This window comes from Hypanus sabinus, unplaced genomic scaffold (genome assembly GCF_030144855.1).
Source record: "Hypanus sabinus isolate sHypSab1 unplaced genomic scaffold, sHypSab1.hap1 scaffold_140, whole genome shotgun sequence".
Lineage (NCBI taxonomy): Eukaryota > Metazoa > Chordata > Chondrichthyes > Myliobatiformes > Dasyatidae > Hypanus > Hypanus sabinus.
Window position 1 is genome coordinate 263,597 of NW_026779472.1, and position 26,534 is coordinate 290,130.

Here is a 26,534-nt window from a genome sequence, read left to right on the forward strand (position 1 = left end):
TATTAATGGGAGTTTGTCCAGGTTTGTACCAGCGCTGGGAACAAGCAGGTCTCCGGGAAAGGGAGACTGACAGGGTATTAATGGGAGTTTGTCCAGGTTTGTACCAGCGCTGGGAACAAGCAGGTCTGCGGGAAAGTGTGATGAGCACTTCCTCACGGGACCTTGTCCAGAGCTTTACCAGTTACCTGGGGGGCAGCCGTCCGGGACTGTAATACTGGCAGACATTTAACAGTACAGGGACAGACTGCCCTCCGGAAAAGTAAGAACGGCAGGTTTTTAATGGAACGTTTTCCAGAGTTGTACGAACGGGGACAGGCAGCACTCCGCGGAAGAAAGACTCGCGGTGTTTAATGGCAGCTTGTCCAGAGATTTTCCGGTGCTGAGAACAGGCATCTCTCCGGGAAAGTGAACGCTGGCGAGGCTTTAATGAGACCTTCTGCTAACCTGCCCCAGTGCTTGGGAAGGCAACTCTGAGTGGAAGGACTGGCAGAGTTTTAATGAGACCTTCTGCTAACCTGCCCCAGTGCTTGGGACAGGCAACTCTGAGTGGAAGAAGGACTGGCAGAGTTTTAATGATACCTGTTGCAGGCTTGTCCCATTGATGGGGTCAGGCAGTTCATCGGGAAAATGAGATTGCCAGGGTTTTTAATGAGACCTTGTCCGAACTCGCCCAGTACTGGAGACAGGATCGCTGCGGGAACATGTGACTGGCAGGGTTTTAATGGGACCTTGTCCGAACTCGCCCAGTACTGGAGACAGGATCTCTGCGGGAACATGTGACTGGAAGGGTTTTAATGAGATCTTGTCCGAACTCGCCCAGTACTGGAGACAGGATCGCTGCGGGAACATGTGACTGGAAGGGTTTTAATGAGATCTTGTCCGAACTCGCCCAGTACTGGAGACAGGATCTCTGCGGGAACATGTGACTGGAAGGGTTTTAATGAGATCTTGTCCGAACTCGCCCAGTACTGGAGACAGGATCTTTGCGGGAAGATGTGACTGGGATGGTTTTAATGGGACCTTGTCCGAACTCGCCCAGTACTGGAGACAGGATCGCTGCGGGAACATGTGACTGGAAGGGTTTTAATGGGATCTTGTCCGAACTCGCCCAGTACTGGAGACAGGATCTCTGCGGGAACATGTGACTGGAAGGGTTTTAATGAGATCTTGTCCGAACTCGCCCAGTACTGGAGACAGGATCGCTGCGGGAACATGTGACTGGAAGGGTTTTAATGAGATCTTGTCCGAACTCGCCCAGTACTGGAGACAGGATCTCTGCGGGAACATGTGACTGGAAGGGTTTTAATGAGATCTTGTCCGAACTCGCCCAGTACTGGAGACAGGATCTTTGCGGGAACATGTGACTGGAAGGGTTTTAATGGGACCTTGTCCCTTGCTGTACCAATGTCAGGGACGGGCATCTTTGCGAGGAAGTGCGTCAGGGAATATTTTAGTAAGTTCACTGTCTCTGAGTTATCAAACAAAGTGAACACGTGCTCCTGTGTTTCACCTTTGACTTTCGAGTTTGCCAACGTCAGATTCCTCGGCTTGTTGGTCAGTAATTGAGCTGGATCACTGGAACCCGTGTCCATGGATCTGCTGACGTGTGTTATCGAGTTGAGCTGCGCTGCAGGATTAATCCATTAGGCGAGCCACCGGGCTTCTGGTTAATAAGTTGACCCTTGCTTTGCTTCTGAGACCTGTCGTAAATTGGAGCACCATTTAGTCCTAACAAAGGCTCTCGCCCCGAAATGTTGTGGCTGTAACTTTCCTTATATGACGCCAGAGCTGCTGATTTTCTCTTGTATTTTCCGTGCGTTGCGTCCCCCTGGATCCCTTCTCAGCTCCAACAGATGCGGATTTTCCAGAGGCCTGATCAGACACGGTTAAATCAGTGAAACCGGCCCCATCAGCGACTGGAATCGGGATCAGCACGGACCGTTCGTCATGCAGATCGTTTCTGTCGCCCACGCTTCCCCACAAATCGTTCTAACACCGCTCTGAAGGTGGCAGGTCAAAGACAGTGTGACCCGTGTCTGATGTTAAATTAGCAGCCGTAACCGACTCTCGCACTCTTGATCACGTGTTAATTGCCGGGGAATGTGTTCAGTAATGCCCAGTGTTTGTTCTCATCTTTACTTCTTTCTCTACAGTAAATTTAGTGGCGATTGTGATCCTGTCCCGGGGGAAGTGCGGCCTCTCTACCTGCACCTCCCGCTACCTGGTGGCCATGGCAGCGGGGGATCTACTGAACGTTGTCATCGAGGTAATTTTGTTTCGAATCAAAGATTATTACTTCCCGTGGAGTTTTCTGAACATTACACCTGTGTGCAGGGTTATCGAGGTACTGAGGTTCATAGCCACATACTGTTCTGTCTGGTTCACCGTCGCTTTCACTGTTGATCGCTTTGTAGCGATTTGCTGCCAGAAGCTGAAAACAAAATACTGCACAGGGGAAACTGCGGCTGTGATTCTAACAACAACTTCCGTACTGTGCTGTCTGAAAAACATTAACCGCTATTTCGCATGGGAACCCAGAGAGACAATCGACAATGTACCGTGGTTCTGTATAATCATGGACTACATTTCCAATGACCCATGGTGGAGAGCAAATGGTTGGCTCGATACGGTTTTAACTCCGTTCATCCCTTTCGCTGTGATTCTGCTGCTCAACGCTCTGACAGTCAGGCACATTTTAGCGGCCAGTCGAGTCCGTAAGGGGCTGAGGTGTCAGAGCAACCAGGAGAATCGTAGTGACCCGGAGATGGAGAGCCGGAGGAGGTCTGTGGTTTTACTCTTCACCCTCTCCGGCAGCTTCATCCTCCTGTGGATGACGAACGTTGTAAATTTCATGTATTATGAGATCAAAGGAATAGGATTCAATTTCAATGATTCTGAATGGATCTTCCACCGCGTCGGAGTTTTGCTGAGGAATTTCAGCTGCTGCACGAACACATTTATTTACGCGGTGACTCAGTCGAAATTCAGGGAGCAGGTGATCAGCGCGGTGAAATATCCGGTGATCGTGGTGCTTCACTTCATGAATAAAGCCAAATCCTGAGCGCAACCCAGATTTACCGCCTGCTCACAGGTGTTTATCCCGGGCGCATCGTCCCATCGATCGGCAGCACCGGGACAGTATGAACAGCGGGGAGACATGAACGCGGTTGCGAGGGAAGACGTGAAATTGTGACTGAATGAGGTGTCGAAACGAGAGTGGGGTACGTGTGGGGATGGTGAGATAGAGAGAACGAGATAGATATTGTGTGTGTGAGTGTGCGTGCGTGTGGGAGAGAGAGAGAGAGAGAGAGAGAGAGAGAGAGAGAGAGAGAGAGAGAGAGAGAGAGAGAGAGAGAGAGAGAGAGAGAGAGAGAGAGAGTGAAAGAGAAATGTCAACCTGGAAAAAATCCATAGGGAGTAGGCAAGGATGGCTCTTTATTTCTTGGAACTTAAGAGAGTGGGAGGGAAACGAATGGAAACGATTAAAACTACCAGAGGTTCAGGTAGTCTCAATTTCACGCTGACTGCTGGAGTCTATTATGCAGCTCCACTGGAGTGACACATCCTGTTTCTAACTTCTACCCACAATCACTGTGCTGCTGGAGGTAAGGGAGGGGAGGAAATTCACATTCATTTTTGTAGTTTTACCGACTGCACTGTGCGACTGCGGTGGCGGGTGGCCCGTCCGGGAGCAGTGCACATTTGCTGTGATTTCGTAGGATTTTGTGAATAGACCGTGGTCGAGTCGTTTTATGTGCTAAATAAAATCTGCAGACCTTTACTTAACTTATGAAGAAATCAAAAACAATCCCCTTACAGTCTCGCCATTATGTCAGGCACTACCTCTTGCGGCGAACACATCATCTTAAAGAAAATGTTTGTGAATTATGAACCATTTGTGCTATTTGCCACCTTTAACATCACCCTACAATTGGATTGTGACAGTGGGGTCTGTGCTGGAGGAATGCAGAATCAGTGTTGCATCGCCATCAGTACTGGGATCATTGCACAGTCACTGTCCAGTCACCTTTTGATTCCAGTCCTCCGGTCCCGGCAGCAAAACTCCTGTCTCATTTCTGTGCCTTTTCAGACTAATCACATCCTCCGTGAGGCGGGCGACCGGATATGCACACAACACTCCAGCTGTGGTCTCAGCAACATCGAACTGTACATCAGGGGACAGGGGAACAGGCCCTTCTGCTCAGTGCGTTGTTGTAAACGACTTGATCCATAATGCATGCCTAACTGAACCAATCCCCTCTGCCTAAACCAGGTCCACACCCTCCATTCTCCACACATTCATGGCGGCTTCTATTTCATCTGGCTCCACCAACACCCCTGGCATTCACGCTGGACACACACCACTATGCGTATGAAAGAAAATCTTGCAATACACATCTCCGTTAATTATTCTGAATCAGATTCAATATTGGTGTCTTATATAACTTGATTCCTACAGTAGCTCTGTAAGGCAAAGAGAAAACATTAGACGAAATTAAACAATACATGAATGGTGGTAAAATGACAAACGATGCAGTGTTCTCCCTTTCACCTGAAATACATGCACTCTGGAATTAGATACTTTCTCTGTAATATCGCAAGTGTATTGATATCTTTCCTGTGTTGGGTGACCAGAGTTGAACAGATTACTCCAGGTATGTCCACGGTAAATCCCTAAACAAGTTCAACATAACATCACAATCTTTGTCCTCAGCCCTTTGATTTATGAAGGCCAATGTCCCAAGAGCCTATCTCGGCATTACGGAACTGTATTCTCAGATCCCTCCGCTCTCCCGCACACCTCATTTCCCCACCATTCGCTGTGTGAGTCTTAGTCTGGCTGGTCCTCCCACAAGGGAACACATGACACGTGTCAGATATACTCCTCCTCAACAGATATACCTTCGGATACTGTTGGGGGCGATATCCCATCAGGGGAAGGCAGCAGCAACCGAGTTTATTGCACCATGGGTGTCTCTGCGGCACAGGAGGGAAGGAAAAGGAGTGGGAGAGCTATAGTGATAGGGGATTCGATTGTAAGGGGAATAGATAGGCGTTTCTGCGGCCGCAAAAAAGACTCCAGGATGGTACGTTGCCTCCCTGGTGCAAGGGACAAGGATGTCTCTGAGTGGCTGCAGGACATTTTGGGATGGGAGGGTGAACAGCCAGTCGTCGTGGTGCACATACGTACCAAGGATATAGGTTTAAAAAAAAACGGGATAAGGTCCGACAAGGTGAATTTAGGGAGTTAGTGGGTAAACTAAAAAGTAGGACCACAAAGGCAATAATCTCTGGATTACTACCAGTGTCACGTGCTAGTCAGATTAGAAATAGGAGGATATTTCAGACGAATACGTGGTTTGCAAATGGTGCAAGGGGAAGGGATTCAAACTTCTGGGGCATTGTAACCAGTTCTGGGGGAGGTGGGACCGGTACAAATAGGACAGTCTGCACCTGGGCTGGACCGGAACCAATGTCCTAGGGGGAACGTTTGCTACTGCTGTTCAGGCGGATTTAAACTAATGTGGCAGGGGGATGGGAACAAGTGCAGAGAGACAGGTGTGTAAAATGATGGTAGAAGCAAAAAGTAGTAAGGTGAAAAGTAAAAGTGGCATGCTGGCAAATCTAGGGCAAAAAGCAAAAAGAGCCAATTTTCAACATAATTGTGTAAGGGCTAAGAGTGTTGTAAAAACAAACCTGAAGGCTTTGTGTGTCAATGCGAGGAACATTCGTAACAAGGTGGATGAATTGAATGTGCAGATAGTTATTAATGAACATGATATAGTTGAGATCACAGAAACTTGGCTCCAGGGTGACCAAGGATGGGAGCACAACATCCAGGGATATTCAATATTCGGGAGGGATACACAGGAAAGAAAATGAGGTGAAGTAGCATTGCTGGTTAGAGAGGAGATTAACGCAATAGAATGGAAGGGCATTAGCCTGGAGGATGTAGAATCGATATGGGTAGAACTGCATAACACTAAGGGGCAGAAAACGCTGGTGGGAGTTGTGAACAGGCCACTTAACAGTAGTAGTGAGGTTGGGAATGGCATTAAACAGGAAATTAGAAATGCGTGCAAAAAAGGAACAGTAGTTAAAATGGGTGACTTCAATCTACATATAGATTGGGTGAACCAAATTGGTAATAGACAAAAGACAATAGACAGTAGGTCCAGGAGGAGTCATTCGGCCCTACTAGCCAGCACCACCATTCACTGTAATAATGGCTGATCGTACGCTATCAGTTCCATGTTCCTGCCACTCCCCTTATCCCTTGACCCCACTATCTATAAGAGCTCTATCTATCTCTCTCTTGAAAGCATCCAGAGACTTGGCCTTCACTGCCTTCTGGGGCAGAGCATTCCACATATCCGCGACTCTCTGGGTGAATAGGTTTTTCCGTATCTCTGTTCTGAATGGCCTACCCCTTACTCTTAAACTGTGGCCTGTAGTTCTGGACTCACCCATGAGGGGGAACATGCTTCCTGCCTCCAGTGTGTCCAATCTCTTAATAATCTTATTTGTTTCAATCAGATCCCCTCTCATCCTTCTAAATTCCAGTGTATACAAGCCCAGTCCTCCAATCTTTCAACATATGACAGTCCCGCCATTCCGGGAATTAACCTTGTGAACCTACGCTGCACGCCCTCAATAGCAAGAATGTCCTTCCTCAAATTTGGAGACCAAACCTGCACACAATACTCCAGGTGGGGTCTCACCAGGGCCCTGTACAGCTGCAGAAGGACCTCTTTACTCCTATACTCAATGCCTCTGTTATGAGGGCCAGCATGCTATTAGTTTTTTCACTGCCTGCTGTACCTGCGTGCTTGCTTTCATTGACTGATGTACAAGAACACCTAGATCTCTTTGTACTTCCCCTTTTCCTAACTTGACTCTATTTAGATAGTAATCTACCTTCCTGTTCTTGCCACCAAAGTGGATAACCCTACATTTATCCACATTCAACTGCATCTGCCATATATTTGCCCACTCACCCAACCTGTCCAAGTCACCCTGCATTCTCATAACATCCTCCTGACATTTCACACTGCCACCCAGCTTTGTGTCAGCAGCAAATTTGCTAATGTTACGTTTAATCCCTTCATCTAAATCACTAATGTATGTCGTAAACAGCTGCGGTCCCAGCACCGAACCTTGCGGTGCCCCACTGGTCACAGCCTGACATTCCGAAAGGGACCCGTTAATCGCTAAACTTTGTTTCCTGTCAGTCAGCCAGTAAGGGTACTGAGGAAGAGCATTTCTTGGAATGTATGCGGGATGGTTTTCTGAACCAACATGTCGAGGAACTAATTAGAAAGCAGGCCATTCTACTCATTGGGTATTGAGCAGTGAGGAAGGGTTTGTTAGCAATCTTGTCGTGCGAGGCCCCTTGGGTAAGAGTGACCATAATATGGTGGAATTCTTCATTAAGATGGAGAATTACATAGTTAATTCAGAAACAAAGTTTCTGAACTTAAAGAAGGGTAACATTGAAGGTATGAGACGTGATTTAGCTAAGATAGACTGGCAAATGTTACTTAAAGGGTTGACGGTGGATATGCAATGGCAAGCATTTAAAGATCGCATGGATGAACTACAACAATTGTTCATCCCAGTTTGGCAAAAGAATAAACCAGGGAAGGTAGTACACCCGTGGCTGACAAGGGAAATTAGGGATAGTATCAAGTCCAAAGAAGAAAGATAAAAAATTAGCAAAAAAAAGCGGCACACCTGAGGACTGGGCGAAATTCAAAGACCAGCAGAGGAGGACAAAGGGCTTAATTAGGAAAGGGAAAAAATATTATGAGAGAAAGCTGGCAGGGAACATAAAAACTGACTGTAAAAGTTTTTATAGATACGTGAAAAGAAAAAGATTGGTCAAGACAAATGTAGGTCCTACACAGTCAGAAACAGGTGAATTGATCATAGGGAACAAAGACATGGGAGACCAATTGAATAACTACTTTGGTTCTGTCTTCACTAAGGAGGACATAAATAATCTTCCAGAAATAGTAAGGGACCGAGGGTCCAGTGAGATGGAGGAACTGAGAGAAATACATGTTAGTAGGGCAGTGGTGTTAGGTAAATTGAAGGGCTTAAAGGCAGATAAATCCCCAGGGCCAGATGGTCTGCATCCCAGAGTGCTTAAGGAAGTAGCCCAAGAAATAGTGGATGCATTGGTGATAATTTTCAAAACTCCGTAGATTCTGGATTAGTTCCTGAGGATTGGAGGGTGGCTAATGTAACTCCATTTTTTTTTAAAAAAAGGAGGGAGAGAGAAACCGGGGAATTATAGACCAGTTAGTCTGACATCAGTGGTGGGGAAAATGCTAGAGTCGGTTATCAAAGATGCTATAACCGCACATTTGGAAAGAGGCGAAATCTTCGAACAAAGTCAGCATGGATTTGTGAAAGGAAAATCATGTCTGACTAATCTTATAGAATTTTTTGTGAAGATGTAACTAGTAGAGTGGATAGGGGAGTGCCAGTGGATATGGTATATTTAAATGTTCAAAAGGCTTTGACAAGGTCCCACACAGGAGATTAGTGTGCAAACTTAAAGCACACGGTATTGGGGGTACGGTATTGATGTAGGTAGAGAATTTGTTGGCAGACAGGAAGCGAAGGGTGGGAGTAAACGGGACCTTTTCAGGATGGCAAGCAGTGACTAGTGGGGTACGCAAGGCTCAGTGCTAGGACCCCAGTTGTTTACAATATATATTAATGATTTAGACGAGGGAATTAAATGCAGCATCTCCAAGTTTGCGATGACACGATGCGGGGCGGCGATGTTAGCTGTGAGGAGGATGCTAAGAGGATGCGGGGTGACTTGGATAGGTTAGATGAGTGGGAAAATGCATGGCAGATGCAATTTAATGTGGATAAATGTGAGGTTATCCACTTTGGTTGCAAGAACAGGAAAACAGATTATTATCTGAATAGTGGCCGATTAGGAAAAGGGGAGGTGCAACGAGACCTGGGTGTCATTGTACACCAGTCATTGAAGGTAGGCATGCAGGTAAAGCAGGCGGTGAAAAAGGCAAATGGTATGTTGGCATTCATAGCAAAAGGATTTGAGTCCAGGAGCAGGGAGTATCTACTGCAGTTGTACAATGTCTTGGTGAGACCGCACGTAGAGTATTGTGTGCAGTTTTGGTCCCCTAATATGAGGAAAGACATTCTTGCCACAGAGGGAGTACAGAGAAGGTTCACCAGATTGATTCCTGGGATGGCAGGACTTTCATATGAAGAAAGATTGGATCGACTAGGCTTATACTCACCGGAATTTAGAAGATTGAGGGGGGATCTTATTGAAACGTATAAAATGCTAAAAGGATTGGACAGGCTGGATGCAGGAAGATTGTTTCCGATGTTGGGGAAGTCCAGAACGAGGGGTCACAGCTTAAGGATAAAGGGGAAGCCTTTTAGGACCGAGATGACACACAGAGAGTGGTGAATCTGTGGAATTATCTGCCACGGGAAACAGTTGAGGCCGGTTCATTGGCTATATTTAAGAGGGAGTTAGATATGGCCCTTGTGGCTAAAGGTATCGGGGTTATGGAGAGAAAGCAGGTACAGGGTTCTGAGTTGGATGATCAGCCATGATCATACTGAATGGCGGTGCAGGCTCGAAGGGCCGAATGGCCTACTCCTGCACCTATTTTCTATGTTTCTATGTCTGCATTGAATTCTATCAGCAATGACCACAGGCCGCTATGCTCTGAATCTCGATGGCTTCTGCAAATGCAGTACACCGCAGTACCAAGGAAATCCATTTTTTTTCTATATCCAATCCCTTCGAAGGCCTGCCAACAATTTAACCACGACTGATGTTAGGCTGAGCTGCCTTTAATTCCCCTGCTTACCCGAACGGGACTTTTTTGAACAACCGAACAACATCAGCAATCCTCATCACTTTTGGCTATAAGCATTTGAAATATTTCTGCCACGGTCCCTGCAATTTCTGCGCCAGCTTTTCACAAATGCGGAGATGACACCCGGTCAGGATGTGAACATATATCGCCAGAATTTCCCTGAAGTCAGCAATAATCTCCTTGTACAACACAGAACACGGAACAGTACAGACCAGGAACAGGCACTTCCGCCCACAATGTTGTGCCGAAACAGATAAAAGGTAAGTAAACATACCAAAATCTAATCACTCCTACATATACAATCTCATATTCCTCATATTAATGTGCCTATCCAAGCGTCTCTAAAGAGACTCTAACGTAGCTGCCTCTGTTACCACACCCGTCAGCACATTCCAGGCACCCGCCATTATCTGCGTGGTTAAGCAGAACTCTCTGAATATTAGACGGTGTTTAACATGGCGCGAATGTGGAGTGTTGGACTTTGACAGATCAAATGTCAAGGGACAACTTGCTGTTAATAGCAAGTCCCTTAGCAGCGTTGGAGAGCAGGTGGATCTTGGTGTCGGAGTCCGCATCTCCCTCAATGTGGCTGCAAAGGAGGAAAGCGTGACGTCAGGAAGCATATGACATTCTTGACCTTATCAGCTGAGGGGCTGATTTCAGGAGTCGGGAGGTTATAAAGCTGTCACAGCATAAGATGTTGGAGCAGAATTGGGCCATGTAGATCATCAAGACCGTTCCGCCATATCATCATGGCAGATCCATTTTTTTCTCTCAGATCCAGTCTCCTGTCTTCTCCCCGTTTACCTTCATGCCGTGTCGATCAAGAATCTATCAATGCTGCCTTAAATATACCTAAAGAATTGTCCTGCAAGCTACGTGAGGCAAAACATTTCACAGGCTCGTCGATCTCTGGCTAAATAAATTCCTTCTCACCTCCTTTATAAAAGGATGTGAGGGTGTGTCCTGTGGTTGACTCTCCCACCATAAGAAATATCTTCTTGACATCTACTCTATCAGGGCCTTTCACCCTTCATTCTTATGAATTCTTGTGAATTCATGCCATCAAATGTTCTTCATACGACATGCCATTCAGCCCTGGAGGTACTTTCGTGAACAACCTTTCAACCCTCTGTGATTACATTACATAACTGCTGAGCTAAGGCGTCCAAAACTGCTCACAATACTGTAAGTGAGATCTCACCGATGCTTTATAAGGTCTGTACTCTAACAAATGAAACGTCAAACAGGCGATGTTAACACATCCAAGAACGACGAAGTCACCTTTCTGAGCGAGATCCTTACCCCTCTCCACCGGGAGGAATCTCAAATGGATTACGAATCACCACTGACATTGATCGTGTGGTGTGTGAAGCTGGAAGCTGCGTCTACCAGCCGCTCTGCTGGTTTGAATAAACGACTAGAGTCAATCATTCTCTCTTGCTGTTTGTGTGAAGCGACTTAGCTGGTATCCAGACTGTGGAACAACCTCTTTATTTTGTGGACTGACATGCCTGATTACATCCTGAAGCCGGGGATCTCGTGAGACAGTTTATCTGAAGTCATTTCTTTATATTTTCTGTGAAGTCTTTGCCTGACTATTTTAGTGTGAACCCGAAGAAGTGTATGTGGCAAGAGCGCCTCGGACTATTAAAGTAACGGTTGAAATCATTTGACCCATACTGTCGCTGTCTCTGTCTGCAAACACATCAACATTACATCCTTTTTTATAGTCAATTCCCCTTGGAATGAATGCTAACCTTATATTTGCCTTCCCCACTACATACACAACCTGAAACTTAAACTTTAAGGAATCCTGCACATGCACTCCCAAGTCTCTTTGCGCCTCAGGTTTTTGTGTTTTCTCTCTATTGAGAAAATACCCTATCCTTTCATTTCCTCTACCAATATACACTCCCCAACACCGTATTCCATCTGCCATTTCTTTGCCCTTTCACCTAACCTGTTTGTCCTTCTGTAGCCTCTCTACTTCCTACAACCTACTTTCTCCTCCGCTTGTCGTCATATCGTCTGCAAACGTTGCAACAAAGCCATCAATCTTATCACCCAAATAATTGACATTTAATGTGAAAAGAATCGGGCCCAACACAGACCCCTGTGGGACGCTACCGGCAGCCAAACAGAAATATTCCCATTCTTTCAGCCATTGCTTTATCCACACTACATTCGTTCCAGTTATACCATGAGACCGTAGCCCGGGGGTCGGCAACCCGCGGCTCCGGAGCCACATATGCCTCTTTTACGTCTGTGCTGTGGCTCCCTGTTGCTTTGGGAAATAATTGGTCAGTATTTAATTAAAATGTATTTTATGTTAGTTTGTTAGTTTTTGAAATGTAATTCTAAATTTGAAGATTATGGTGATCTTGTACAACCTAATTAAGACGTTGTGGCGACCCATTTCCTGACACATCCGAACCGGCTCACAATTAGCCAGCGTTCAGGCTAAGGGAGATAGCCTACGGGGGTTTGTGAGTACGTGTCTTTTGCAGCATCCGCGCCCATGGGGGGCGGGTTGAGGGAGGTTTAAAAGCAAGGCTGTTTAGTTCGAATAAAGCTATCTTTGACTGCAGTTTACTGACTGCGTGTAGCACACCGCTACAACGTGCTTTTATCGCTGGCTGTCCAGAGGGGAGGTGCTGAAACGCTTTGTCGCGTGTCTGGAAGAAGTGAAAACTTTCCTGGGCAGCAAAGGGCCCACCTTTCCTGAGCTGGAACAGCCAGAGTGGCTGGAAAAGTTACACTTCATGGTAGACATGAGAGCGCACCTGAACACGCTGAACACAGCTCTTCAGGGGTAAGGACGTACAGCCCTGCACATGTTGGAGGATGTTTTGGCATTCGAGCGCAAGTTGAAAGTGCTTGCCAGAGATTTACAGAAAGGCACATTGTCTCACTTCCCCAATTTGAGAGAGTTCAAACAAGGTCATGACATGATAAATTCAGAGTATTTACATTCTGCAATCATCGCAATGCAAACATCGTTTGGGAAACGCTTCTGTGAGTTCAGAGAGGAAAAAAAACACATTATCCTTCCCGGTCACTCCCCTAAGCATCGATCCATCCCTACTGAATACGACTGCATTGTCAGGTGTGAGTCAACCTGACCAAGTATGATAAATATTTTAATTGCCTATTATTTTACGTATATTCATATGTTTTCATTATTCAGTGAAATAGTCCTTTTATTTTTCAGGTTGACAGCTGGCTGACGTTATTTTTGGTTTGCTGCTGGCGGCAAATTTAAGTTTGGCGTTTTTCATAAATACAAGAAGGACTCAAATAGACGTTGAGTATTTTACTTAAAAGTAACCTTCAACCCAACGTCTTTTTTTCGGAGTTCAAAATGTTTTTGTTGCATGCAGAAATGTAATTTCGTTTTCTCTGCAGGAGTTCATCAATTTCATAAATGCAACACATTATAGTTTGTTTATACAAAGCATAAAGGCAAAACAAAACGTTGTATGCAGTGTTATTTCATTTTAAATGTCAAACGGGTTTTGCGGCTCCCAGTGTTTTCTTTTCTGTGGGAAACGGGTCCAAGTGGCTCTTTCAGTGGTAAAGGTTGCTGACCCCTGCCGTAGCCTGTTAAGCAGGATCGTGTGGTACCTTGTCAAAGGGCTTCTGAAAATCCAACTACACGGGGATTGGGATCCAGTCCCTGGGAAATTGCGGTCCCTCCACGTGCTCTACTCGGTACTTCATGTCCATGCAATCGGCGATCTACCTACAGCCATCCTGGAGATCATACCTTGCAGCTCAGCTATTATTACTGACCCGGGACTTTCTTGGAAATCACCCCGCTATACAGTGTGGTCTCTGTCCTGAGAGTTGTAGCCACTGAATATTCTGTCCGGTTCACTATCACTTTTATGTTTGATCGATTTGACGCCATTTGTTGGCAGCAGCTGATAGCAAAATATGGTACCAAAGATACTGTTGCGTTCTGCTCTGTTTTTAGAAATATTCCCAATTTCTTCAATATTCATTCTTCGAAACTGATTGACGATTTAGCTTTGGACTGTTTTATAAAGCTGGGGTACTATGCAGATCGCGAGTGAAGTTGGATATGACTGATTACTACCATTCAAACAACATTACCCGCATTCGTGTTAATACTACAGAACAGAAGGGGAGGGAGCAGAAACTGTACTGGGTGTCTTTCATATATACCCCAATAGTAACAACATACCGAAAAGCTTCGAAAAGCGGTAAGTCAGAGCATTCGCCAGAACCGGACAAGATATTGTTCAGGCTACAGTGCGAATTGAGGGAGCTGATTGTTGAGCCTCTGGTTATGATCGTTTCATCATCAATAGGGACGGGAGAATTACCGGAAGATTAGAGGGATGCAAATTTTCTTACCTTGTTCACGAAAAGTAGAAGAGATAACCCAGGAAATTATAGACCAGTGAGTCATACTTCAGTGGTGGGCAAGTTGTTGGAAAATAACCTGAGAGGATCTTGGAACATTTGGAGAGACATAACCTGATAAGGAATAGTCAGCATGGCTTAGTCAAGAGCAGACCGTGCCTCACGAGCCTGTTTTAATTCTTCGAGAATGTAATTGACATATTGATGACGGTAGAGCAGCAGATGTAATGTATTTGGATTGCAGTGAAGCGTTTGATAAGGTTCCCGATGCAAAGCACATTGGGAAAGTAAGGAGAGATGGAATCCAAGGAAACCTTGCATGGTGGATCCAGAATCAGCTTGAAATTTGCCTCCAACTTTCACCCTGCCCTCAAGTGCCAGGAGGGAGATCGGTGGGAAGGGATGGGGGAGGGACGAGTGGACAATGTAGTGGCGTAGGGAGCGATCCCTGCGGAAAACAGAAAGGGGAGGGGAGGAAAAGATGTGCTTGGTAGTGGGTCCCCGTTGGAGGTGGCGGAAATTACTGAGAATTATACTTTGGACCTGGAGGCTGGTGGGGTGGTAGATGAGGACAAGGGGAACCCTATCCCGAGTGGGGTGGCGAGCGGATGGGTTGAGGGCAGATGTGCGGGAAACGGCAGAGATGCGTTTCAGAGCAGAGTTGACGGTGGAAGAAGGGAAGCCCCTTTGTTTAAAATGAAAAACATCTCCTTCGTCCTGGCATGAAAATCCTCATCCTGAGAGCAGATGCGGCGGAGACGGAGGAATTGTGAGAAGGGGATAGCATTTTTGCAAGAGACAGGGTGGGAAGAGGAATAGTCCAGGTGGCTGTGAGAGTCTGTAGGCTTATAGTAGATATCAGTAGATAAGCCGTCTCCAGAGATGGAGACAGAAAGATAATGAAAGGGGAGGGAGGTGTCGGAAATGGACCAGGTAAATTTGAGGGCAGGGTGAAAGTTGAAGGCAAAGTTAATGAAGTCAGCGAGCTCAGCATGCGTGCAGGAGGCAGTGCCAATGCAGTCCTCGATGTAGCGAAGGAAAAGAGGGGGATGGATACCCGTACAGACTTGGACATGGATTGTTCCACACAGCCAACAATAACGCAGGCATAACTGGGACCCATACGGGTGTCCATGGCTACACCCTTGGTTTGGAGGAAGTGGGAGGAGCCAAAGGAGAAATTATTGAGAGTAAGAACTAATTCCGCTAGACGGAGGAGAGTGGCGGTAGAGGGGAATTGGTTAGGTCTGGAATCCAAAAAGAAGCGAAGAGCTTCGAGACACTCAGGTTGGAGGAGCAGCACCTGATATACTGGCTGGGTAGCCTCCAACCAGATGGCATGAACATTGACTTCTCTAAATTCCGTTAATGCCCTTCCTCCCCTTCCTACCCTATCCCTGACATAGTTAGTTGTTTGCCTGTTCTCCATCTCCCTCAGGTGCTTCCTTAACCCCTTTCTTTCTCTCGAGGCCTCCCGTCCCATGATCCTTTCCCGTCTCCAGCTCTGTATCACTTTCGCCAATCACCTTTCCAGCTCTTAGCTTCATCCCACCCCCTCCGGTCTTCTGCTATCATTTCGCATTTCCCCCTCCCCCACTACTTTCAAATCTCTTACTATCTTTCCTTTCAGTCAGTCCTGACGAAGGGTCTCTGCCCGAAACGTCGACAGCGCTTCTCCCTATAAATGCTGCCTGGCCTGCTGTGTTCCACCAGCATTTTGTGTGTCCTGTTGGTAGTAGGGATGCGTTGCTTTTTTAGTAAAATATTAAATAAACTCGTCAGAAAGAGGTTGTATCGGGGTGGAGGGTGTAGAATCTCCAGGTAGGGGATTCTACTTCTGTGGTGGGGATTTACGGACATTCATCTCCTTCGGAGTGGAGACATTTCCCCTCATCTCAGTCCCGGACTGTACACCCCCTTTTTCAGAGACTGGGATCCCTGGTTCAACCGTTAATGATGTTGTGCATTTCAATGTGTTCACCTCTCAGTCCTCGATTCTCTAAATGAAAGGGTTATCGCATTTGATCTTTCTTCATATGATGACCCACCACTCCAGGGATCAGTCTGGTGAATCCTCATTGCACTCTCTATAACAAATACTCTCTAACCTCTTTGTTAATCCTCTGTGGAATTATTTTCAATCTTCTGCAGCCCCGTGTTGCCCCAACCACTCACCTCCCACCCCTGTCACTATTTCCACCTTCCAACCTCCCCCCTCACCTGGATCCACCTCTCACTCTCCAGCTCTTGCCCATCCCCACACCACACCTCTTTTCTCTGACTATTTCCCCTCCACTCTCAGTCCAGAGCGACGGTCTCGGCCTGAAATTTTGACGGTCCATTTCCAACCGCAGATGCTGCCCGACCCACTGTAAAGTCCCCTGTTATGTGTCCGGCTGTGCCATGTTGTTGGTGGAGTGGACAGCGTGGTGTTTGTCTCTATTCGGGTCACAACACCAGAATTGCCAGCGTGGTCCACACACAGTGTATTAGTCAAAAGAAAACCTCTCGTCCCTGCAGTCTTTGTCTCCTGGTAAACCCAACCCTCTGACAGTGTGAACGATAGTTATCCTTCCTCACCCACCCCGTTTTTATTCACTTTATGAACATGCAATCAAACCGTGCACAGTATGTAAGCTGTGGAGATATGTTTTAACTATTGTGTTGTTGTGTTGCATTGGTGCTGGAGTAAGAATTATTTCGACCTCCATCACATTTGTCTGCTGAAAATGGAATTAAACAACCCTGAATCTTGAATAAACATTTCAGCAGGCTGAAGCGTCACTTTTCTGTCTCTCAGAATTATTGCGGCAGAGCGCCACCTGGTGACAATGGAGTCCACAAATCAGGGGCTCCTGTTATTGCGGCAAATCACCGCCAAGGGGCAGTGTTGTCCACAAAAGTGAGAGGTTTGCGGCGATAAGGCGGGGTGGAGAGTGCTGGAAGCCAATTCTGCACGTGGATGAAGTACTAGACCTGCCCCAAACTACACTCCTCACCAAGAGTTAGGGTCCGAAACGAACCTTCCATCTGAGGCAACTTTTCAACATCGTGCCTGTTGGGGTCATCTGCTGTTTCCAGTTTTCCAGGTTTTCCTCGACATCAGTGAGACCCGATGTAGTCTCTGCATTCTGCTCTCCATCCCGATGAGATTCTGCAGATGTTGGAGATGCAGAGTCACAGACACAAAATGTTGGAGGAAGTCAGGAGGTCCGGTAGCTTCTATAGAGGGGATAAAGCAAAGCAGAGATTTCCTGCCGAGACCCTTCATGAGGACTGGAAGTGGGGAGAAGCCAGAATAAGATGGTGCGGGGACTGGAAAGAGCCCAAGCTGGTAGGTGATAGGTGAAGCCAGATAAGAGCGAAGGTGAGTGGGTGGGCGAGGTGGGAGATGAAGTGAGACGCTGTGAGGTGGTAAGTGGAAAATGTAAAGGACGGAAAAGAAGGAATCTGATCGGAAATGAGAGCGGACAATGGGGAGAAAAGGAAGTAAAAGAGGAACCAAAGGGAGTCGATCCGCAGTGGAGAAGAGAGAAGTGAGGAGGCAGAATGGAGGAGACTGGCATGTGGGTTGATGAAAGAAAAGATGGAGGTAGTGGTTAAAGATACCGATGATCCTGCCATCAGGTTGTAAACTACCCGGATGTAATATGAGGTGTTGCTCCTCCAACCTGAGAGTGCACTCATCGTGTTAGTTAAACAATGAACCGGAAGAGAGAGTGGGTTAATAATTTTCCCCTGGGATCCCTATTAAATCAATTCCCTCTCACCTTAAGCTGGTACCCTCTGGTTGCTGATTCCACAAAGGTGGGGAAAAGGACTGCACACATTCCCCATTTCTGTACACTGATAGTTTGGAACACCTGCATAAGGTCACCTCAATCTCCTGCACTTCAAGGAGTGAAGTCCCAACCTGTCCAACCTCTCTCCAGAACTCAGTCCCTCGAGTGCCGGAACCATTCTCGTAAATCTCCCCTGCACTCATTCCAACTTGACGTCCTCTCTCCTATAGCAGACTGACCAAAACTGAATACAATAATCCAGGCGTGGATACCCTAACAATATGCGAACCCAAATGCAATTTCACTGGCCTCTTCTTCAGACCATGAGCCATGAGATATCATACAGGGGCTGCTCAGCCAATCAAGTCTGCTCCGCCATTCCTTCGTGTCCAATTGATTATCTCTCAACCCCATTCTCCTGCCTTATCCCCATAACCCTTGAACATCCATTTAAAATACACTCAGTGACCTGGTGTCTACTCCGACCGTGGTAATGAATTCTAAAGATTTACCACTCCCTGACTAAAGAAATTCCTCCTCATCTCTGCTCTCAGTGGGTGCTCTGTATATTGAGGCCGTGGCCTCTGGTCCCAGACTCACACAGTACAGGGTGCATCTTCTTCATGGCCACTCTGTCGAGGCCTTTCAATATTTAATAGGTTTCAATCAGATCCCCTCTCTTTCTTCCAGACCAGCGAGTACAGGGTCAAAGCTATCTATCGCTCCTCATTCGTTACTGGAATCATTCTCGCGAACCTTCTCCGGATCCCCTTCCAATACGAGCACATCTGTTTCTCATATAGAAGGCCGGAAACTGTTCACAAAACACCAAGAGCGATCTGACCAATGCGTTTTAAAACAATAGTGTCACAACCTTGATCTGATATGCTGACATTACAGTTGTCATCCTTCAACACAATCTGCAAGCAAAACTTTAGGGACTCCTGCTCAAGGATTCCCAAGCACCTATGCCTCTCCGATTTTTGAATTTACTCCCATTTAATTGTCTTACTACGCCCTTATTCCTTCTAACAAGTGTACATGACCGTACACCCGCATACACTGTATTTCATCTGCTACTTCGTTGCCTGTTCTCCAAACCTACCGAAGACCTGCTGCAGACTCCTGCTTTGCTCTAAACTACATGTCCCGTACCTATCCTTGTATCAACTGCAAAGTTCCTCACTAAGGGATCAATTCCGTCATCCCTATCATTCAGATTTAACATGAAAAGAAGCGGTCTCAATACCGACCCAGCGGAACGCCATTCGCCACCGGCAGCAAATAGAATCGGTTTGCATTGTTCTGGCCATCTCCTGCCAGTAAACCAATCTTCGACCGATGCTAGTATCTTTCCTGTGATACCATGAGGTGTGATCTTGTTCAGCAGCTTCATGTGGAAGACCTTGTCAAAGACCATCTGAAAATCCAAGCAAACAGCATCCACTGTATTTCTTTTGTCTATCCTGCCTGTTATTTCATCAAAGAACCTCTAATGAGACTCAAGTCCAACACCAAGACAGGAAGTTACAGTGGTTTATTGATTTCATCAAGACAAATGTAATTAAACAATGTGTGAGCTGCTGACGTGCGGGAATAAATAAGCTGCTCCCGACTCACTCACAGTCAGACACAATTAACTGACCGGCGACAACGGGTGACCGGTTGAATAATCAGTCCCGTTTCTCACCGTCACTCTGCATCGGGGAACCGATGATTATAAAATCACACTTCAGGGCCGTGTCCGGGATCGCTGCAGATCCAGGGTCACTGCCGAGGGATTTGTCCATTTAACATCATTATATGGGCCAGGCTGCCGAATGCACCGTCCTCAGCAAAGGGGGCAAAAGGATTCTCTCCCGGGATCATCCCCCCCACCCCGGGACACTGGAGTCCCAGACTGAGCCCCGGACCCCCGGGCTCTTCCCGTCCGGGTAATTCCCCGGGGTGCCACGTGGGGAGTCTCGTACACGCACTTCCGGCGGAAGCTGCCCCGCCGGACAACAGGCGGAAACACGTCACTGCGGGACCTCTCCGAGCGACGCACACAGCGCGAGGCTTGAGCCGGTCCAGTTAAAACCGTTGGGAATCAGCCCCGGCGCGCGGCCGTTAAAGGCGGCGTTAAAGGTAAGGGCGGGAGTTAAAGGGGAGGGCGGGGAGTCGGCCAAATGTCCCCATCCCGCGGGCGGGGATGTTCACACATTCGGATGTTCACAGATCCACTGTCAGTCCGGGTCTGGGTTCCTGCAGAGATCTCAGTTCCTTCTTCCCGGTCTCACTGAACTGATTCACCACATTCAGATGTTCACAGATCCACTGTCAGTCCGGGTCTGGGTTCCTGTAGAGATCTCAGTTCCTTCTTCCCGGTCTCACTGAACTGATTCACCAACAGCCTGAAACAGATGGGAGAATAAAGATGAAATAAACAGATTACACAACAGTGTCAGTAACAGGGGACCGGGGTTAATGTTTCAACAACACTCACAGACAAATATCACCAGAAAACCCGCGGATCCGCTGATATTTTATCACATTGAACATTAACAAAAACACTCACCAGATCCACTTCAGACTCGGGAGGGTCAGTATGAGGCGGCGGAGACCGGGGACAGATCGGTCTGTCAGAGAGTTTTCAGTCAGGTTCAGCTCCGTCAGTGATGGGTTTGTACTGAGAGCGGAGACAAGATCCTCGGCACCAGAATCTGTGAGACCGACATAGTTCAGCCTGGAGATGAGAGAGAGTGAGGGTGAAGGACATAGAAAGACAGGAGACAGTACAAATCCCCAATGTTTATCAGTAACACAATTACTAATCACATTAATATTCAGTGTCAGACACCCAGTGACTGTAAACACGATCTCCCACAGTCTGGTACTTACCACAGTTTCTGTATTTTACACTCCCGGTTCCTCAGAGCCGCAGACACCAGTTTCACTCCTGAATCTCCCAGTTTATTATCACTCAGGTTCAGCTCCGTCAGTGATGGGTTTGTACTGAGAGCGGAGACGAGATCCTCGGCACCAGAATCTGTGAGACCGACATTGTTCAGCCTGGAGATGAGAGAGAGTGAGGGTGAAGGACAGAGAGAGACAGGAAACGGTACAAATCCCCAGTGTTTATCAGTAACACAATTATTGATCACATTAATGTTCAGTGTCAGACATCCAGTGACTGTAAACACAATCTCCCACAGTCTGGTACTTACCCCAGTTTCTGTATTTTACACTCTGACTTCCTCAGAGCCGCAGACACCAGTTTCACTCCTGAATCTCCCAGTTTATTATCACCCAGGTTCAGCCCCGTCAGTGATGGTTTTGTACTGAGAGCGGAGGCGAGATCCTCGGCACCAGAATCTGTGAGACCGACATCCCTCAGCCTGGAGATGAGAGAGAGTGAGGGTGAAGGACACAGAGAGACAGGAGACGGTACAAATCCCCAGTGTTTATCAGTAACACGATTACTGATCACATTAATGTTCAGTGTCAGGCACCCAGTGACTGTAAACACAATCTCCCACAGTCTGGTACTTACCCCAGTTTCTGTATTTTACACTCTGACTTCCTCAGAGCCGCAGACACCAGTTTCACTCCTGAATCTCCCAGTTTATTATAACTCAGGCTCAGCCCCGTCAGTGATCGGTTTGTACTGAGAGCGGAGGCGAGATCCTCGGCACCAGAATCTGTGAGACCGACCTCCCTCAGCCTGGAGATGAGAGAGAGTGAGGGTGAAGGACACAGAGAGACAGGAGATGGTACAAATCCCCGTTGTTTATCAGTAACACAATTACTGATATTTTTTCTTCAGCACGACTGCGCAAGTCGGCCAGTGAGAACAGCGAGAAGAGTTTAAAAGGAAGACAGATTTACAGAGCGAGCGTCAGAGGAGCGGGAGACAGAGTAGGAAGGCTTTGGCTCAACGGGGCTTTGGCGATAAAGGGTCGAGGCGAGGTAGGTTATCTGTTTACAATACAGACAGAGAGTATGTGTGTGAGGCTGGGTTTCTGTGCTCGGTGTCAGATGTGGGAGATCCTGGAGACTCCCAGCCTCCCGGACGGCAACATCTGCACCCGGCGTATCGAGCTGCAGTTCCTTAGGGACGGAGTTAGGGAACTGGAGATGCAGTTCGATGACCTTCATCTGGTCAGGGAGAGCGAGGAGGTGATAGAGAGGAGTTACAGGCAGGTGGTCACACCAGAGCCACGGGAGACTGAAGAAGTGGGTCACAGTCAGGAGAAGGAAGGGCAACAAGCAGGCACTAGAGAGCAAGAAGGAGATACTAGAGAGTACCCCAGTGGCTGTACACCTTGACAATAAGTACTCCTGATCATGTGCTGCTGGAGGGAGGGACGGCCTCGGGAGGGGGGGAGGGTGGTATGGAAGCAACAGTGGACTTGTCTCTGGCACAGAGTCTGGCCCTGTGGTTCAGAAGGGCAGGGAAAGGAAGAGGATGGCAGTAGAGATAGGGGATTCTGTAGTTAGCAGGTCAGACAGGTGATTCTTTGGATGCAGGAATGAAACACATGAATGATGGTAGTTTGCCTCCCAGGTGCCAGGCTCCGGGATTTTCAGATCGCATCCAAGATAGCCTGCAGTGGGAGTGAGAACAGCCAGAGGTCGTGGTACATATTGTTCCAAATAACATAGGTAGGAAAAGGGAAGAGGTCCTGAAAACAGACTACAGGGCGTTAGGATGTAAGTTCAGAAAAAGGATTACTGCCTGTGCAACTAGACAGTGTGAATAAGATTAGGATGAGGTTAAGGATAAACATGTGGCTGAGGGATTGGAGCAGGAGGCAGGGATTCAGACTTCTGGATCATTGGGACCTCTTTTGGAGCAGGTGTGACCTGCACAGAAAGGACGGGTTGCACTGGAATTCCGGGGGGGGAGCAATATCCTGGCAGCAAGGTTTGCTAAGGCTGTTGCGGAGAGTTTAAATAGAATTGCTGGGGGTGGGAAATGAGCTGATGTGATGGAGGAGAGGAAGGTTGGCTCACTAATAGAGAAAATTTGGAGAGAATGCGAAAGGGAGGATAGACAGGAGATAGAGAAGGGACACATTCAGTCCAATCATTTGAGATGTGTCCATTTTAATGCAAGGAGTATGATGAATAAAGTGGATGAGCTCCGAATGTGGATCTGCTCTTGGAGCTATGATGTTGTGGTCATTAGGGAGACGTGGATGGCTCAGGGGCAGGAATGGCTACTTCAAGTGTCAGGCTTTAAATGTTTCAGAAAGGACAGGGAGGGAGGCAAAAGAGGTGGGGACGTGGCACTGTTAACCAGAGATAGAGGCACGGCTGCAGAAAAGGAGGATGTCATGGAGGGGTTGTCTACGGAGTCTTTGTGGGTGAAAGTTAGGAACAGGAAGGGGGTCAATAACTTTACTGGGTGTTTTGTATAGACCACCCAACAGTAACAGGGACATCGAGGAGCAGATAGGGAGTCAAATTCTGGAAAGGAGTAATAATAACAGGGTTGTTGAGGTGTGAGATTTTAATCTCCCAAATATTGATTGGCATCTCCCTAGATTGAGGTGTTTTGATGGGGTGGAGTTAGTTAGGTGTGTTCAGGAAGGTTTTGTGACGCAATATGTAGATAAGCCTACAAGAGGGGAGGCTGTACTTGATCTGGTATTGGGAAATGAAACACGCCAGGTATCAGGTCTCTCAGTGGGACAGCATTTTGGAGATAGTGATCACAGTTCTGTCTCTTTTACCATACCCTTCGACAGGTATAGGATTAGGTAAGTTAGGAAAACCTTTAATTGGAGTAAGGAGAACTATGAGGCTATCAGGCTGGAACTTGTAAGCATAAATTGGAAACAGATGTTCTCAGGGAAACATACCGAAGAAATGTAGAAAATATTCAGGGGATATTTGCGTGGGGTTCTGAGTAGGTACGTTCCAATGAGACATGGAAAGGATGGTAGGGTACAAGATCCATGGTGCACAAAGGCCTTTGTAATTCTAGTCAAGAAGAAAAGAGCTTACTAAAGATTCAAAAAATGAGGTAATGATATGAATCTGGAAGATTATAAGGCTAGCAGGAAGGAGCTTAAGAATGAAATCAGGAGAGCTAGAAGGGGCCATGAGAAGGCCTTGGCAGACAGGATTAAGGAAAACCCCAAAGCATTCTGCAAGTATGTGAAGAGCAAGAGGAAAAGACGTGAGAGAATAGGACCAAACAAGTGTGACAATGGAAAAGTGCGTATGGAACCGGAGGAAATAGCGGAGGTATTTAATGAATCATTTGCTTCAGCATTCATGATGGAAAAGGATCTTGGCAATTGTAAGGATGAATTGCAGTGGACTGAAAAGCTTGAGAATGTAGATATTAAGAAAGAAACTGTGCTGGGGCATTTGGAAAGCATCAAGTTGGATAAGTCACAGGGCCATGAAGGATGTACCCCAGGCTACTGTGGGAAGGGAGAGGGGAGATTGCTGAGTCTCTGACGATGATCTTTGCATCATCACTGAGGATCTGAGAGGTTTCGGAGGATTGGAGGTTTGCGGATGTTTTTCACTTTTTCAAGAAAGGGAGTAGGGATAGCTCAGGAAATTATAGGCCAGGGAGTCTTACTTCAGTGGTTGGTAAGTTGATGAGAAGATCCTGAGAGGTAGTATTTATGAACATCTGGAGAGGCAAAATATGATCAGGAATAGACAGCATGGCTTTGTCAATGGCAGGTTGTGCCTTCCGAGTCTGAATGATTTTGTTGAGGATGTGACTAAACACATTGATGAAGGAAGGAAGAAGTTGCAGTGTATATTGATTTCAGCAAGGCATTTGATAAGGTACACCATGCAAGGCCTATTGAGAAAGTAAGGAGGCATGGGATCCAAGGGGACATTGCTTTGTGGATCCAGAACTGGCTTGTCCACAGAAGACAAAGAGTGGTTGTAGATGGGTCATATACTGCATGGAGGCCGGTGACCAGTGGAGTGCCTCAGGGATCTGTTCTGGGACCCCAAGTCTTTGTGAATTTTATAAATCACAATAAATGAGGAAGTGGAGGGATGGGTTAGTAAATTTGATGATGACACAAAGGTTTGGGGTGTTGTGGATAGTGTGGAGGGCTGTCAGAGGTTACAACGGGACATTGATAGGACGCAAAACTGTGCTGAGAAGTGGCAGATGGAGTTCAAACCAAATAAGTGTGAAGTGGTTCACTTTGGTAGGTCAAATATGATGGCAGAATATAGTATTAATGGTAAGACTTGGCAGTGTGGAGGATCAGAAGGATCTTGGGGTCCGAGTACATAGGACACTCAAAGCTGCTATGCAGGTTGACTCTGGAGTTAAGAAGGCATACAGTGTATTGGCCTTCATCAGTTGTAGGATTGTTTAAGAGTCGAGAAGTAACGTTTAAGAGTTGAGAGGTTTTAAGAGGGATAGATCGAGTTGACGTGGATAGGCTTTTTCCATTGAGAGTAGGAGAGATTCAAACAAAAGAACATGATTTGAGAGTTAGGAGGCAAAAGTTAAATGGGTAACACGAGGGGGAATTTCTTTAGTCAGAGAGTGGGAGCTGTATGGAATGAGCTTCCAGTAGAGGTGGTAGAGGCAGGTTCGGTATTGTCATTTAAAGTAAAATTGGATAGGTAAATGGACAGGAAAGGAGGATTATGGGCTGAGTGCAGGTCGGTGGGACTAGGTGAGAGTAAGCGTTCGGCACGGACTAGAAGGGCCGAGATGGCCTGTTTCCATGCTATAATTGTTTTATGATGAAATGTTGCAGCTATGCAGGACGTTGGTCAGACCCCACTTGGAGTACTGTGCTCAGTTCTGGTCGCCTCACTACAGAAAGGATGTGGGAACCATAGAAAGGGTGCAGAGGAGATTTACAAGGATTTTGCCTGGATCGGGGAGCATTCCTTATGAGAATAGGTTGAGTGAACTCGGCCTTTTCTCTTGGAGTGACGGAAGATGAGAGGTGATTTGATAGTGGTGTACAAGATAATGAGAGGAATTGATCATGCAGATAGTCAGAGGCTTTTTCCCAGGGCTGAAATGGCTAGCATGAGAGGGCATAGTTTTAAGGTGCTTGGAAGTAGGTACAGAGGAGAGGTCAGGGGTAAGATTTTTTACACAGAGAGTGGTGAGTGTGTGGAATGGGCTGCTGGCAGCGGTGGTGCAGGCGGAAACGATAGGATCTTTAAACTCCAGGATGGTTACATGGAGCTTAGAAATATAGAGGGCGATGGGTAAAACCGAGGTAATTCTAAGGTAGAAACATGTTCAGCACAGCTTTGTGGGCCAAAGGGCCTGTATTGTCCTGTATGATTTCTATGTTTGTTTGTTTCTACTGATCACAGTAATGTTCAGTGTCAGACTTCCAGTGACTGTAAACACAATCTCCCACAGTCTGGTACTTACCCCAGTTTCTGTACTTTACACTCCGGGTTCCTCAGAGCCGCAGACACCAGTTTCACTCCTGAATCTCCCAAGTCGTTCTCCCCAAGTCTAAACACAAACAGACAG

The 26,534-nt window shown here is 46.9% G+C and overlaps 1 protein-coding gene across 2 annotated transcripts in view; it reads right to left on the reverse strand.

Moving 5' to 3' along the window:
- Positions 1-19,580: 19,580 nt before the first annotated feature.
- Positions 19,581-26,534, reverse strand: part of LOC132386928 (NACHT, LRR and PYD domains-containing protein 3-like) — a 37,129-nt gene continuing 30,175 nt past the window's right edge. Inside the window, exons 7-12 of one of the 2 annotated variants that reach the window (XM_059959285.1) lie at positions 26,430-26,516; positions 21,585-21,755; positions 21,259-21,429; positions 20,933-21,103; positions 20,610-20,777; positions 19,581-20,445 (exon numbers count right to left, since the gene is read on the reverse strand). In XM_059959285.1, coding sequence (XP_059815268.1) covers positions 20,358-20,445; positions 20,610-20,777; positions 20,933-21,103; positions 21,259-21,429; positions 21,585-21,755; positions 26,430-26,516 — 856 coding nt within the window. In that variant the 3' untranslated portion in view covers positions 19,581-20,357. The remainder of the gene's footprint in view (positions 20,446-20,609; positions 20,778-20,932; positions 21,104-21,258; positions 21,430-21,584; positions 21,756-26,429; positions 26,517-26,534) is intronic. The other variant, XM_059959286.1, reaches the window with a different exon arrangement.